Genomic DNA, 14,628 nt, shown 5'->3' with positions numbered 1-14,628 from the left:
ATTTCCAATGTTAAAATGGTAGCTTTTGGCAGCCAACTCAAATGTTTAAAAGATATGCTTTGATCCTAGCAAAACATCTTGAGACAGGTTTGGGACATGTGTTAGTTTGTTGGTGGTAAATCAGGACCTAACATTTTATAATGGCATTTGTTCAGACAGTTTTGTTGTTTAGATGGGAGATGACTAAACTCAGATAAATCTCAATATATAAATCAGTATTAGGCTGTATATAAGTTAATGCCTCTGTTTCATCATCTGTAAAATTAACATTACAGATTTCTCTTTTCCTTACTATTCAAATACCTTGTGAGGGTTACTGTGATATATATGTGTATGCATGCATGTGTATACATTAACTTAAAAAAAGTATGGTGATTGCATGTTTAAAGTCTTAAATGAGATTATATTAATTTATCTTTTTTGAATTGTCAATTGCAGAATGTTTTCTATGGACTCAAAGCCTTCATTGCTAAACCCCACTGGATCTATACTGGTCTCATCCTCAATAAAACCAAATCCATTGGACTTGCAGCAGCTTCAACATCGAGCTGCTGTTATCCCACCAATGGTAAGTAAGTTTTTCAGTGTAAGAAAAGTGTAGTTTCAAATCAAAGACCTTCAGAGACATGTTTCTTACCTCCTTTAACAGGTACTTGATTTTAGGTCAGATTAAAAGGCGGAAAATCATTCTCTATTGATTGTTTTCTATTTGGGTTCTTCCTTCTTTTGTCTTATAGCCTTTTGTTTTGGGCTTGGCTAGGAAATACTAGGGCTTATAGAGTTGAGGAGTGAGAAGTTCCTGTGTCTGACTTTGGAAGAACTTTTTGTTGTCGTTGTTTTGGAAGAACTCATTTACATAACCGAAGTGTTTTACTTTTTTAAATGGATTTTTCATGATGATTGATTGAAAAGCTCATTTCCAAGTAAGAAACAAAAGAAATTCAACACTCCCACCATAAATAATTATAATTTCTGTTTTTTTGGTAACCATATCAGTAAGTCGCTGTCAAACAGTAGTGGAATGTATACATAATTAGCTTTTTCTTTAGAATCAAAGTGATTACAGCTAAACTTCATACAATTCCAAGTCTGGTTTTATTTAAATTTTGCCTTAATCATCTCATGAAGTTTGATTCACCTTTGATAGTGAATTCCATTCTTGGATATTGCTCTTTTACTGAGTTATATTCTAGCTCTTGCTTTATTTCAGAGGATAAAAGTGTGTTTTCCGTCTCGTGGGAATTGGTAAAAGTTGTTAAATGTGTGATTATGGCTCACAAAAAATCATCATGTTTATTCATTCACTGATTCATTCCAGTGGACTTTTATTGCGTCTGCTCAGTTCAAGACGGCATTCTGAATGCTGTAGAGAATATTTTTATATTACAGTCTCTGACCTCAGAGACTGGTCTTGACAATAGGGCATAGCAAAAATTATAATGAATTTTAAAATCAGTTAAATTGTGATGCTCTATTATAAAGGTGAAAAAATGCTTGGGTGTTTCAGAGGAGGGAGAGCTTTTTTCTTACTGAGAAACTTAAAGGTGACTCCACATTGGAAATAACCTCTTGCTTGGATCAACAGTTCATTTGGTTTTATTGCCAAAGGAGGAAAAGCATCTTTACATATAAGCAAAGCACAGAGGCAAGAAAATTTGTGTGGGTTTAGGGGTCAGGGAAAAATCCTGCTTATTATAGGGGAAAATGCTATCTATGGAAGTCTTTAGAAAACAGCTTCTAAAGACATAGAATCTCTTTACTTTCTTATGGCTCTTTGTATTCATGTAGATTCAACCCAGAGTTTGTTGGGGCTATTTATTTAGTACTGGACAAACAGCTTGGGTTCTTTCCTTCATGAAATGGGTGAGACAGAAAATAAGCAAATAAGCATATAGTTGAAAATTGTGGTAAATGCTTTCTATACTGTGAAGGAAATAAACGGTGCAGGGAGAAGGAAAATGAGAGAGGATCATGTTTTATGGGATGGTTAGGGATGGCTTTTCTGATGAAGGGATGTATAGTTTCTTCTATCTTGGATAAAATCAGTAGGTGAATGAATTAGTTGTGGAGGAGAGGAGATTGTATAGTCAGAGATAACTAGCAGGTTCCAGCTTAAGCAACTGAGATTCCATTTTATAAAATGGAAAACAGTGAGGTTAGACAATTAAAAGTTCAGGTTTGAATATAAGTTTCGAGGTCCTTTGAGATGTCCAAGTGGGGTTGTTAGGTAGACAATTTTATATATTAAGGTAGAACTTAGAGAAAAGGCCTTGGGAATAGAAACCTATCAGTCAGTAAAGTGTGAGGTGCCTTAGAAATCCACAGAGATGGATGGGATTGCCTGGTGAGAGGACAGAGAGGGGGGCAGGACCCGGCTGAATCACGGATTGACCTCGTGCAGGACACTCATGCAGCAGTTCTGATTTTGATTCCCCTTAGCACAACTTCTGTGATTCATATTGTGTTCAGTTCTGAAAGTAAGTGTCTACTATTTAAAGAATTATTCTTGAAGATTACTCTGATGGAAACTAATGGTCAGATTGAGCCCTGCGCCAGGACCTAGCCTGCATGGCCAGCCAAGCCAGTCTGAGCCTACATTTCCTCGACCAGAGTCTGAATGTCAAAAAATCAGTGTGTCCATTTGATGAATTTGAGGAAAGTGGGAACTTTCAGTGACCCAGGCTCTCTAGATGAGACCACCTGTGAAAGACTGGCAGAGGAAATGCTGGAATCCTTAGCAAGATTTTCTGGAAGACTTTGCAGAGAAACCTTTCACACTTGAGGGAAAAAAATGGTAAAATCACTTCAACCAGTAATATTCCTGAAATAAGCAGTACTTGGAACAAATGGTAAGCATTACTGTATTGGCCATTGGCATATTAAGATTTTTTTCCCTCCTGGTAGGTGTCCTGCACTCCTTGTAACATACCAATGGGAACCCCAGTGAGTGGCTACGCTCTCTACCAGCGACACATTAAAGCGATGCATGAGTCTGCACTCTTGGAAGAACAGCGGCAGAGGCAAGAGCAGATAGAGTTGGACTGTAGAAGTTCCACAAGTCCCTGTGGCCCCTCCAAGAGTCCAAACAGAGAGTGGGAAGGTAGGTAGACAGAATCACCACAAAGAACTTTTCGGAAAGAAAACAAAGACTCTTGAGACTTGTCCCTTACAGATAAAATTCCTTAAATTGTCTGCAGTTAGCCCATGAAGGAATGCTAGTATTAATGATTACTAAAGGGTGGCAGTACCGTTTTCAAGAGAGCCCTAGTTGGTGTGAATTTTCTAATAGTCACCTTTATACAGGAAGAGTTTATGAAAGCCGTACTTTATGCTCTGTTCCTCTGGGGTTTTAGAGTGACAGTTGTCCTATTCGTGAAGCAGAGCACCTACGACAGTGTAATATGATAGAGGACAGCTTTGTGTAGAGGCCAGTGCCAGGCAGACCCTGATTCAGTCCTCCCACTAGCATTCAACAGCTGTAAGACCTTGCCGAGCTTTAGTTTCTTCGCCTGTAAAATGAGAATGATCATGTGTATATACACACACCTTGGCGGGGGTGTAAACTTAAGAGTGAATGGTCAGTATTTTTATATAACACATGGCTCAGCAGAGATGAGGTAGAAAAGATGCTATAAAAGGTACCTATTGTTATTTCAAGTGACAGATTTGAGTTGGTACATGCTCCATGGTATACTTTTAGTTTCTTTAATGAAAAAAAATAAGGGGCACCATGTCTAAAATTTAATACATGCTTCTGGCATGGTTAAAAAATGTCTTATGTTCTGGTTTGTAGTCCACCTTGCAGACTATTTCTGTGGTGTGATAGGCTCAGAATAAAAGGATATTAAAATCTTAATATGGCCCAGCTTTTTTTTAATGATTGGGGAGACTCTTCAGCACCTTATAAAGATAAGAACTGCTAACTTTAGAATGCTATGCATTTCAAGGGCCATTTAACATAAAACAGGAACTGTGGTGCTTAATTTCTCCATAAACATCCCAACAATGGGTTATTAGTTACTTAGCATACTGAATCTCTTATGTTCGAGTTTTGAAAGTCAGCTTGTTAAGTGTTTGAAACACAAGTTTTGGGCATGGCGTAAGTGATCAGTGAACATTTGTTGATCAAAGTGGAAATGTTGACATCTTTTGGGCATTAGTATATTGTGGCTAGAGAATCTTTAATCCCTTCTCAGGAAGTAATACAACATATCCTTAGTAATTACGTGTTGAAGGAGTTAATTAAATGAATGACATAATGGAGATAACATTGTCAGGTTTCCTGTGGGTATAAGTGGACTTAGCAGAAGGGCTCATCTTTTGAGCATTCTAATTATGAAGAAATCTGTCAGCAAAGAATGATAGAGTAATTTACAAGCCCGTGGACATAAGCCTTACATGAATCATTCAGGATAAATTTTGTGAAGAAGAAGTAACACTTTGAAAAAATAACGTTCTGGGAGTCAATGTGGCTTAAGCAGTTAAGCACCTGCTTCCTACATGGAAGGTCCTGGGTTTCGTTTCCATTGCCTCCTAAAAACAAAAAAAAAACATTCAGATGGTATCACTTGCTGAACGTATGCCAAAGTATAACATGATTCAGTTAGTAATATTTGGAACTTTATAAAGGAGATGACAGTAGTTAACATAGATAGCATATATAGCTATCATAGAACCTCAATATCTTTTCTAGGTCTGTTTGATAAAATGGATTGTGTATGGGTGCTAGAGTTAATGAACCAGGGCAGGGCCCCAAATTCTGAGACTGTAAACTATGAACTGCATTTCCTTGTGGTCAGTTATGTTAATCCATGTGGTTTAGATCTGAGTGATATCCTAATAATAATTTTTAATGGTAATGCAGTGGACCTAAAGCCAAACTGTAATTATAGTTTTGATTAATATGATACCAAAAATTTTACAGTTTGGTTCAAGACGACTCTCTACAAAGTGGGACAGTTGATTATATTTTATCCTAAGGTTAGGTTTTGTTTTAGTTAAATCAACCTAGTATATTCATCCAGTAGTTTAACAAGTTCCTAAAGTCTCTTCTGAGTTTATAGCTATCCCATAGTGTCCAGTATATAGGTAATCTTTCAAGTAGCATTAAATATTTGCAGTTAGGTTTTCTCTGTGTAGGATGTTGAATACAGATGTTTTGAATGCAGTGTCAGATAGTTTATGGAATGCCTAATATAGTAAGATATGTGGATATATGCATTAAAAATCAACATATACTGGTATAGTATAGTCCACCAGAATTAGGACCATGTTTTTGGCTTTTCTCTTCCTGTTCTCATTTGGAATGTTAACAGGCAGCTCCTGTTTTCCAGCTATTTGGTTATGTTCATCTTCTCTTAATGTGAATGGTGCTCTTACAGTAGATATGCCCTTTTTAAGTAGATTAAAGCTTTTCCATCTGTAGAAAACCTTGGAAGAATCCTTAGAGAAGAAATTTTTTCACTTTCCTGTTTCATTTACACAAGTTCATCCTTGCTTTACTGATAACTTTTGAGTCCTTTTTTCCCTACAGCGAAGGAACAAACTTGACTCACGTAAGGATAGAGTTAGAACTGAACTTCTGAGGCAAGTGTAAGAAAATCTATCCAATATACATAAAAAAGCTTACTTCTGTGCAAGACAATCTAGTTTGTTGCATGTTTTTTCTTTTTTTTTTTTCCAGTTCTGGGTACACGGTGGTTTTTTGTTTGGTTTGGTTTGGTTTTGTGTTTCTGGGCCAGGGATTGAACCCAGGACCTTGTGTGCGGGAAGCCGGTATTCAGCCACTGAGCCACATCGACTTCCCTGAGTTGGCTCCTTGTCTTTTTGTGTGTTGTTTTGCTCATTGTTTACTTATTGTTTTTGCTTGTTTTCTGCTCCTTGGTTTCTTTCTTTTTTTGTTCATTGTCTGTTTGTTGTTGTTTTTACTGGTTGTCTGCTCATTTGTTTTTTTTTTTAGGATGCACCGGGACCCAAACCTGGGACCTCCCATGTGGGAGGTGGGTGCTGAACTGCTTGAGCCACATCCACTCCTACATAGTGATTTGAGTTACTTTGTTTAGAACCATCTAAATTTCCATCTCTACATTTTTTTAAACACTGGATTTTTAACTGGATTTTTCTACATAGTTATAAACTTACTGGAAATGATAAAAGCAGTTAGACAAGGAATTTATAATATGGCATCACATTGAATTCTCCAGAAAGAAGTTATTTTCTTTTGAAGTTGCTTTATTTGAGAAATCTGCTCAATATTAGGACACAGTAATGTAATTCATTACATTAATATGTTAAAGAAGAAAAGAGTGCCATCATCTTGATGGATATCTCAGAGGCATCTGAAATTCAGTACCCAGTCCTCTAGTGATGCAGTACTGCATTGTGGTTTTGTATTCCGTGTCTGGAGTCATACTGCTTGTTTTTTTTAATCCCTGATAGTGTGACCTTGGTTGGACAATTTAGGTGTGATTTTTCTGAGCTTCAGTTTCCTCATCCGTAAAATGGGATTAATATTCTCACTGGGTTGTGAGGGCTAAATGAGATAAGTCACCTAATTACAGTGCCTGGTACATAGTATATATGTGCATAGTAGCTGATTTTGCTATAACTCTTTCTGATTTTAAAGCATATCTTAGTAAATAGCAGAACTTTCATGCCTATGACAACGAATCCTTTTTAAAAAGCAACCAGTTATAAGCCTTACACCTAATAGTGAAATGCTAGAGATCCTCTCTTTGATTAGTCACAACCAGGCTGCACACTATTATTTGACAGATAAGAAAAAAGAGGTGCAGCTATCAGAAGGGAGAAAACAAATTATTATTTACATGTGATAAGAGAATCCACCTGAAACACAGAAAAGAATCACCTGAATAGTTATTAGGGTAAAAGGATTATACCAAATCCCAATTTCCTGTTATATACAGTAATGTTATATACATAGATCCACAAAAATGAAAAAAGATGGTTTTACTAAAAAGAAAAATACATAGGAATAATAATTTTTAACAAGGAATGCACAAGACCTATATGAAGAAATTAGGTTCCCCAGTTGGAAATGTTGTCTCCTGTGTTTATTCATAAATTTAAGGCAAGTATAATGAAAATCCCAGTGATACTTTGCTTTGGGAGAAAGCACTCAATAAAATTATTTTAAATTCAGGTTTATCTGGAAGACTGGTTAAGGCTAGGGAAGGGAAATATGAAAGGGATATTAAAATGAATGGATATTTGTTGTGACAGACATTAAAATGCCACAAATCTCTTAAGTGGTTAGGGTTACCTTTTCTACTTTTTTGTGCTTTTTTTTACTTTTATACTTCCCTCTTTGTGCTTTTCTGGTTTTCCACATTTTCTACAATGTGTCAGTTTCATTTTAAAAAGGAAAAACTTTATGATTGTGGGGGTTTTTAAAATCTTAATATAAACACTCTATTTTTTCCATGCACTTCTAATACTTAAAAAGTATTTTTATATTTTATGTGGAGTTAATTTAAATGTTAAGTAATTTTCATTAGCATTATTGCAGTAATATTTATAGTTTTATAAAGCTGGCATAGATTCTTTGGATTAATTTGGTCTGCATCCTTTTAAAGCCTTCTTCCATAGATAAGTTATATCTATTCTTTGAATATTAAGCAGTGGGCTTAGTCAGGCTAATTTTACAAGAATTGAAATCCTCATCGGGAAACGGACTTTGGCCCGGTGGTTAGGGCGTCCGTCTACCATATGGGAGGTCCGTGGTTCAAACCCCGGGCCTCCTTGACCCGTGTGGAGCTGGCCATGCGCGGCGCTGGTGCGCGCGAGGAGTGCCGTGCCACGCAGGGGTGTCCCCCGTGTGGGGGAGCCCCACGCGCAGGAAGTGCGCCCGTGAGGAGAGCCGCCCAGCGTGAAAGGAGGGAGCAGCCTGCCCAGGAATGGCGCCGCCCACACTTCCCGTGCTGCTGAGGACAACAGAAGCGGACAAAGAAACAAGATGCAGCGGGTGGACACCAAGAGCAGACAACCAGGGGAGGGGGGGGGAAATTAAATAAATAAATAAATCTTTAAAAAAAAAAAAGAAATCCTCATAGCTCTCTGACCTGTAGTTTGAGCCAGACTTGATTCATAGAATCACTTGATAATCTGATGTTTGTCTGTTGTGATTTTATCACATGTGAAAATACTTGATTCTTCTAACTAGAGGACATCTTTATTTATTTATTTATTAATTAAAGATATACATACTTTATTCCCCCGGCCATTTGTGCTTGCTGGCTGCTCTCTCTGTCTGTTCATTGTGTGCTGTCTGTGTCTGCTCCTCTTTTTTAGGAGGCCCCAAGAACTGAACCTGGGACCTCCCATGTAGTAGGCAGGCACCCAACTGCTTGAGCCACATCTCCTTCCCCATCCATAGTTTAATTTTTGAGGAATTTGTTAGATCATGGTGATAGTACACATGTACAACATTTATAGGAGTTCTTAACCTCTTTGTGAGTGGATTCTCACCCTGTGGGACTTGTAGCCCTTAATGTTAGTATAGGTAGATCTGCCCTGGGTGGCGTGGACTTGGTCCTTTCACATTTATTATTTTAGTTTGGAGTTCCTCCCTTTCATTGATAACTTTACCTTTCATAGGAAAATTGGCCTCCTCTACGTCTTATGCTGAGGTCACACGTGCCCCAGGACAGGAAGCCCTCCAGTGCAGCACCACAGCAGGTGGCATCGCCCTGCAGGCTCTGTCTGAGAGGAGTCAGAAAAGCCCCTCCACACCCGGGGCGGGAGGGCAGCCTGCTAGAGGGTCCCGCCAGGCAGCTGCTGTTGCTCTGCATGGTGGCTGCTGCCGGCCACCCATAGGTGTTAGCCTTGGTATGTGTAATCTCATGAAGGAACCACTCCTTCAGGACATGTCCTTGCTGTTCCAAGTGACTTTTTTGTGTATCTCTGCATTCTGTCATTCAGGACATGTCCTTGCTGTTCCAAGTGACTCTTTTGTGTATCTCTGCATTCTGTCATTAATTACAATCAACTGAGATCCAGCAGGTCACTGAAAAGTTTGTGTTCACACATTTTTACTGTGACATTGACTGGCTCTTAAGAGCGCATGTACTTTGTAGAAACCTTGAAATCTCCCCCAGAAATTCAGATGTTCTTTGAGAGCCAGAATCATTAAATATTTCTTAGCTTACATGGCAATGGAAAGAGAAAGTATGCCTGATTGTCAGTTGTGTCTACATTCTGCAAAGTAGTAATATTGGCTATTCTTTAGAAGCACTCACTTTTCTCACCTCCAAGTAGACTTTTTCATTCTTAGCTTCATCTTACATGTATAACTCAATTTGTGATTAGGAAATTCAAGAATGACTGAGGTAGGTAGAAGGTTACAAGCTAGGAAATTGGCTGTTTTTAATCTTTTTCTTTTTTCCTTTTTTATAAAAGTCCTCCAGCCTGCTCCACACCAAGTGATAACCAATCTCCCTGAGGGGGTGCGACTTCCAACAACTCGGCCTACCAGGCCACCGCCTCCACTCATCCCATCATCCAAAACCACAGCAGCTTCAGAAAAGCCATCTTTTATAATGGGAGGCTCCATCTCACAGGTGAAAAGCCTTCTCTTCATTGTAGATTTTCTGTTGAATATTGCTTTGGTAAAACTTTCCTCTCCTTCTCACACTAATTTGGCAGACTACTATTAAATAATACTGTGTCCAACTATGAAAATTTCCAGAGACAATGATCAGAAACTGTTATAATCACTATATTCCATGCAATATACAGAGAATTTTCTATTTCAATAATTATAGTTTCAACTCAGAATTTCTATTTTTTTTTTAATAATTTCTTTTTCTTTATTGATAATCTCTATCAATACTTTGTTTTCATACATTTCTTTAGTTCTTTGGACATGGTTTCCTTTAGCTCTTTAAGTACATTTTAAAAATAGCTGAGTAAAAAGTCTTTGTTTAGCAAGTCACATGTCTAGGATTCCTCAGGGATGGTTTCTGTTCACTGCTTTTTTTTCCTTCTGAATGGGTCATACTTTCTTGTTTCTTTGCATGTCTTATAATTTTTGGTTCTAAACTAGACATTTTACTTATTATAATCTGGCAACTCTGGAAATCAAATTCTTCCCTCTCCATGTTGTAAAGTCTGTATTCTTTGTTGTATGTGACCACTGCTGTCTTTGCTCGGTTAGTTTAGTGATCACCTAATGATTGGACAGAGGTTTCCTTAAACACCTGGAAACAGTATGTCCCAAGTCTTTGCTGAGGGACTCTGATTATGTGTTGGAGTATGCCTTAATGCTCAGCCAGGTGGTTGACAAGCTTTCACTGCCTGCTTGTGCAGAGCCTCCTGGTCAGCCTGCAATGAGAGTTTAGGGCTTTCTGAGTTCTTTCCTGGACTTGAGCTCAGCCCTCCACGAACAGGTGGCCTTCCAGATTTCCAGGAGTATGTTGGAGCTTTTCAGAACCCCTGTGGATCTCATTCCCAAGGTTTTCCTTTAAACTTTTTGAGTAGCTTGTTTATCCAGTTATAAACTGCATCAGGCAGCTGGGAAGTTAATCAGTTACTTCTAATCATTTTTAACCAATGTGATCAATGCCCCAGGCATATACCCCCACCCCCAAGAAAAAAGGCTTTTCACACTGTGTGGGTTCTGAGACAGGTCAAATACAGACAGCCTTGCAACTGAGGTCCCCCAGGGAGCCACCAGACAAGTCAGGTAATGACAGTTACCTGGAAATGAGGCTCTTAAGAGGCTCCAACCCTCTTCTTTCCCTTGTGGAAGCTGTGCCAGGTTGTAGTTTTCCCCAGGACTGCAGACTGTTGGTTTTCAAGACTACTGTGGAGCTGGAGTTGGGAATTGGACAAGTTAAAATGCCAACTCTTCTAACCTAGATTCAGCCATTTTTCTTAAATGCTTCCAGATTTCTTGAAACCTTTGGTTAATTTACAGAGTTCTGAAAGGTCAATTCTTAAAAATTTTTTTGCAAGTTTCCTTGTTTGCTTTTATAGAGGAGAGTTTTCAGAGATACTCACTCCAGTTTTACTATATGTCATTCTCCCGTAGCATTTTTTTTTTTTAGATTTTTTTAAGTAAACTTTATTCCAATGTCAAAAAATAACAGATCTAATACCAATCTCCATAGCATTTTTAAGAGGAATAAATGCTGTTAATAATAATAACTTTTATTTTAAGTATACCATCCATGTGCCTTATATGTATAATTTATGGATAATTTCAGAAGACATTTCTTGCTGCCTTTGAGAATTTTTTAAATTTAAGCAATCCATGACAATGGTTTTCTTGCTTCATGAGTATCTATTCGTAATTTGGCAGGGCAGGGGACTATGGTGTTTTAAAAAATAAATTTTTGTGCACGGACATGAGAATATGAACTTCATAATTGATAATTGACCTTATGAAAAGACTGTTGATTTAGTTTTTTTAAATCATTTTTAGGGCACACCTGGCACTTACTTGACATCTCATAACCAGGCCTCCTATACTCAAGAATCAGCTAAGCCGTCAGTGGGGTCTATATCTCTTGGACTGCCACGGCAGCAGGAGCCCACCAAGTCAGGTCAGTGAGCACATACGGTCAGAAGGCTTCTGCGTTTGTAACATCACAATCAGTAATTCCATACTCTACCTCTTCATGTTCTGGCTTTGTTCTGCAGCTGCTGTGCCCTACATCAAGCAGGAAGAATTTTCTCCCCGAAGCCAAAACTCGCAACCTGAGGGTTTATTGGTGAGGGCCCAGCATGAAGGTGTAGTCAGAGGTAAAGTGCGTTGTTTGGCCAGAAATATTAAGCCTCTCTTCTCAATAAATTTATTAAAGCAAGCTGTCAGTACATTTTACTGATGCATTTTCAAGTTACAGCCTTTAAATTTTAAATATAAGTTTTCTTTCCATATAAAAGTGTGATGTAAAAGTTTTTGAAAGTCCATATTCCAGTAGTCCTTTTTAACAATGCAATATTTATTTTAGAAATACATTTCAATAAGACAAAAATATTCTTTTTTTTGTTTGTTTCCTTTTTATTGGAGAAGTTGTGAGCTTACAAAACAATCATGTATAAGATGAAGAATTCCCATTCATTTCCACGCCACCAACCCTGCATTGTTGAAGAACATTTCTGACAGATGATGAAAGAACATCATCAAAAAATTAACTGTGGTCTATAGCTTACACTTGGTATATTTTTCCATAGTAGACCAAGTATTAATAACAACATCTATAGCATTGTACAATTGTTATATTTCATGAGCGAGCACTCTCATATTTTTACTGTTAACCACAGTCCATCATCTACCACATGGTGCTCTGTGTTACATATTCCAGTGCTTTGTATAGTCAATCCAAAGTGTACACTGAATGGCTCTCAGTTTCATCACAGAGTTGTGCGATCATTGCTTCAGTGATTTTTTTTAAGATTTATTTTTATTTATTTCTCTTCCCTTCCCCACCTCCCCACCCCCACTCCCCCCTTGTCTGCTCTCTGTGTCCATTCGCTGTGTGTTCTTCTGTGTCTGCTTGTATTCTTGTCAGTGGCACCGGGAATCTGTGTCTCTTTTTGTTGCATTGTTTTGCTGCATCAGCTCTCGGTGTGTGCGGCACCACTCCAAGGCAGTCTGTGCTTTTTTACACACTGGACAGCTCTCCTTACAGGGTGTGCTCCTTGTGAATGGGGCTCCCCTACACGGGGGATACCCCTGCGTGGCTCGGCACTCCTTGCACACATCAGCACTGCATGTGGGCCAGCTCCACATGGGTCAAGGGGGCCCTGAGTTTGAACCCTGGACCTCCCATGTGGTAGGCGGATGCCCTATCCATTGGGCCAAATCTGCTTCCCTTAGTACAAGAAAAAAATCCCATACCCCCTGTTACTGACTCTTCAAATTGATACAGTGTATTCTTTGACATTGATGCAAAAATATTACCATATTACTCTTAACTGTGGTCCATAAGTTACATGACTTGAAAAACTATTCTTTTTGTGCTACTGTTTCCTTCTCACCCTTCTCCCAGGAATTTATTTTGTTTTATTTTGTATTTGTTTTTGGCAGGGGTAGAGGAGAGTCATTTGCTAATAATTTTGTTTTTATTCAGGTACTACAGGAGCCCTCCAAGAAGGAAGTATAACTCGGGGTACTCCAACCAGTAAAATTTCAGTGGAAACCATCCCTTCCCTACGGGGCTCTATCACTCAGGTTAGTTAGGATCATTTCTGATACCCTGAACAATAGCCAATGAGAAAACTCGTGGTCAAGTCTCAAAAGCCTTGGCTGTGCCAGCACTACAGTGTTCTGGTTAACTGTTCATCGTTCTGAGGTGTGGGGCTGAGTCTTGATGACAGCAAGCCCCAAATGCACAGTCCGCTGCAGAGAGGCATTAAGGTGACTGCTTTGACACAAGCTGTCGTAACTATAATTTGGTTGATTTGAAAAGGTCACTTCTTTGCAAATCTGCAGAAGAAACATGCTCCAACTGATCCAGCTCTCACTGTCTTCCCAGCAAAGATTTTACCGTATATTCAGCTTAAATAGAAATTGAGAAGAAAATCTTTACAAATGATTTGCTTGCAACCATCTTGAATAGGAAGGTCTGTAATTTCATTATATAAGATACTTTGCTAGAATCTAATGGAAAATTAAGACCTATGGATGGCATTCACAAAAGCACCAAGAATCAACCATCTTCTTACTAGTTGGGGCTAATTAAATTATTAATTTTAATTAATAAAAGGTCTTTTCCTTGGTTACATGTTAATTTTAGTTTGAAAGTGTTAAACTGTCCTTTAGCCTCTGTTTATATGTAGGTCTGGACAAGGAAAATTCCATTTTGGGAGGTCACCGTAACGAGAACCCCTGCTCTTACACTTCGTGGCTGTCCCGAGTTTCCCGCTCTGCTCCTGTTCCTGATCTTGTTCCTAGTTCCTAGCTCAGTGGTTCTCCAAGTCTGGTCCCCAGACCAGCAGCATCAGCCTCCCTTAGGGAGCTGGTGGAAATAGAAAGGCTTGTCTGCTGTGCCCCAGCCCCACCCCGTGTACTAACTGAATCCCTGGGGGGGGGGGGGCGCCCAGGCAGCTGCATTTTCTTAAACCCTTCAGGTGCTTCTGCTGCCTGCCCCTGTGAGAACCCCTACCCTAATACCTTGCTAACTGAGTGTAGTCTCTATACCAGAGCTTGTTAGAAAAATACAGGGATTTCAGTCCCTACTTCAGGCCTGTTGAATCAGAATCTCTATTTTAATAAGATTCCCAGGTAATTCCTCCCTGAGACGTGGATTCATAGAATATATGGCATCTAATGATCTAAAAAGTTACATACAGATTCTTTAGAATCTCACCTTCCTTAATTGGTCGAAGTTCACTTTCCCCTAAAATCTGTTTTCAGAACTGGGCCCAGTGAGGCTGGGCTTCATCTGCTGTTTTCCCACCAGACCAGCCGCGTGACAGGAGCACTTTGGAGTGGGTGTAAGGGATTTCCACATGTTCACCCCCAAGCTCCTTCAGCAACTGGATGAGTTGGTATCTTGCTGCCGTCACTCTTCCTGCTGTGAGCATGTGGTTTCAGAGGGTACTCACTGGGGTTTCCGGGGTCCTCAGGGTGTGCTGCAGACTCCAAGTGTGTGGCAGGCTAGG

The 14,628-nt window shown here is 39.1% G+C and overlaps 1 protein-coding gene across 22 annotated transcripts in view; it reads left to right on the top strand.

The window, feature by feature from the left end:
• The window catches only part of NCOR1 (nuclear receptor corepressor 1), a 162,507-nt gene that overhangs the window by 115,794 nt on the left and 32,085 nt on the right, over positions 1-14,628 (top strand). For all 22 annotated transcript variants that reach the window (XM_058283396.2, XM_058283402.2, XM_058283392.2 and 19 more), the window contains 6 exons: positions 439-568; positions 2,905-3,100; positions 9,418-9,578; positions 11,444-11,564; positions 11,662-11,763; positions 13,095-13,195. In XM_058283396.2, coding sequence (XP_058139379.1) covers positions 439-568; positions 2,905-3,100; positions 9,418-9,578; positions 11,444-11,564; positions 11,662-11,763; positions 13,095-13,195 — 811 coding nt within the window. The remainder of the gene's footprint in view (positions 1-438; positions 569-2,904; positions 3,101-9,417; positions 9,579-11,443; positions 11,565-11,661; positions 11,764-13,094; positions 13,196-14,628) is intronic.

Source organism: Dasypus novemcinctus, chromosome 21, assembly GCF_030445035.2.
Source record: "Dasypus novemcinctus isolate mDasNov1 chromosome 21, mDasNov1.1.hap2, whole genome shotgun sequence".
NCBI classification, from domain to species: Eukaryota; Metazoa; Chordata; class Mammalia; order Cingulata; family Dasypodidae; genus Dasypus; species Dasypus novemcinctus.
Note: the sequence above shows the minus strand (reverse complement) of the source record. Positions and strands in the feature narration are given on the sequence as shown.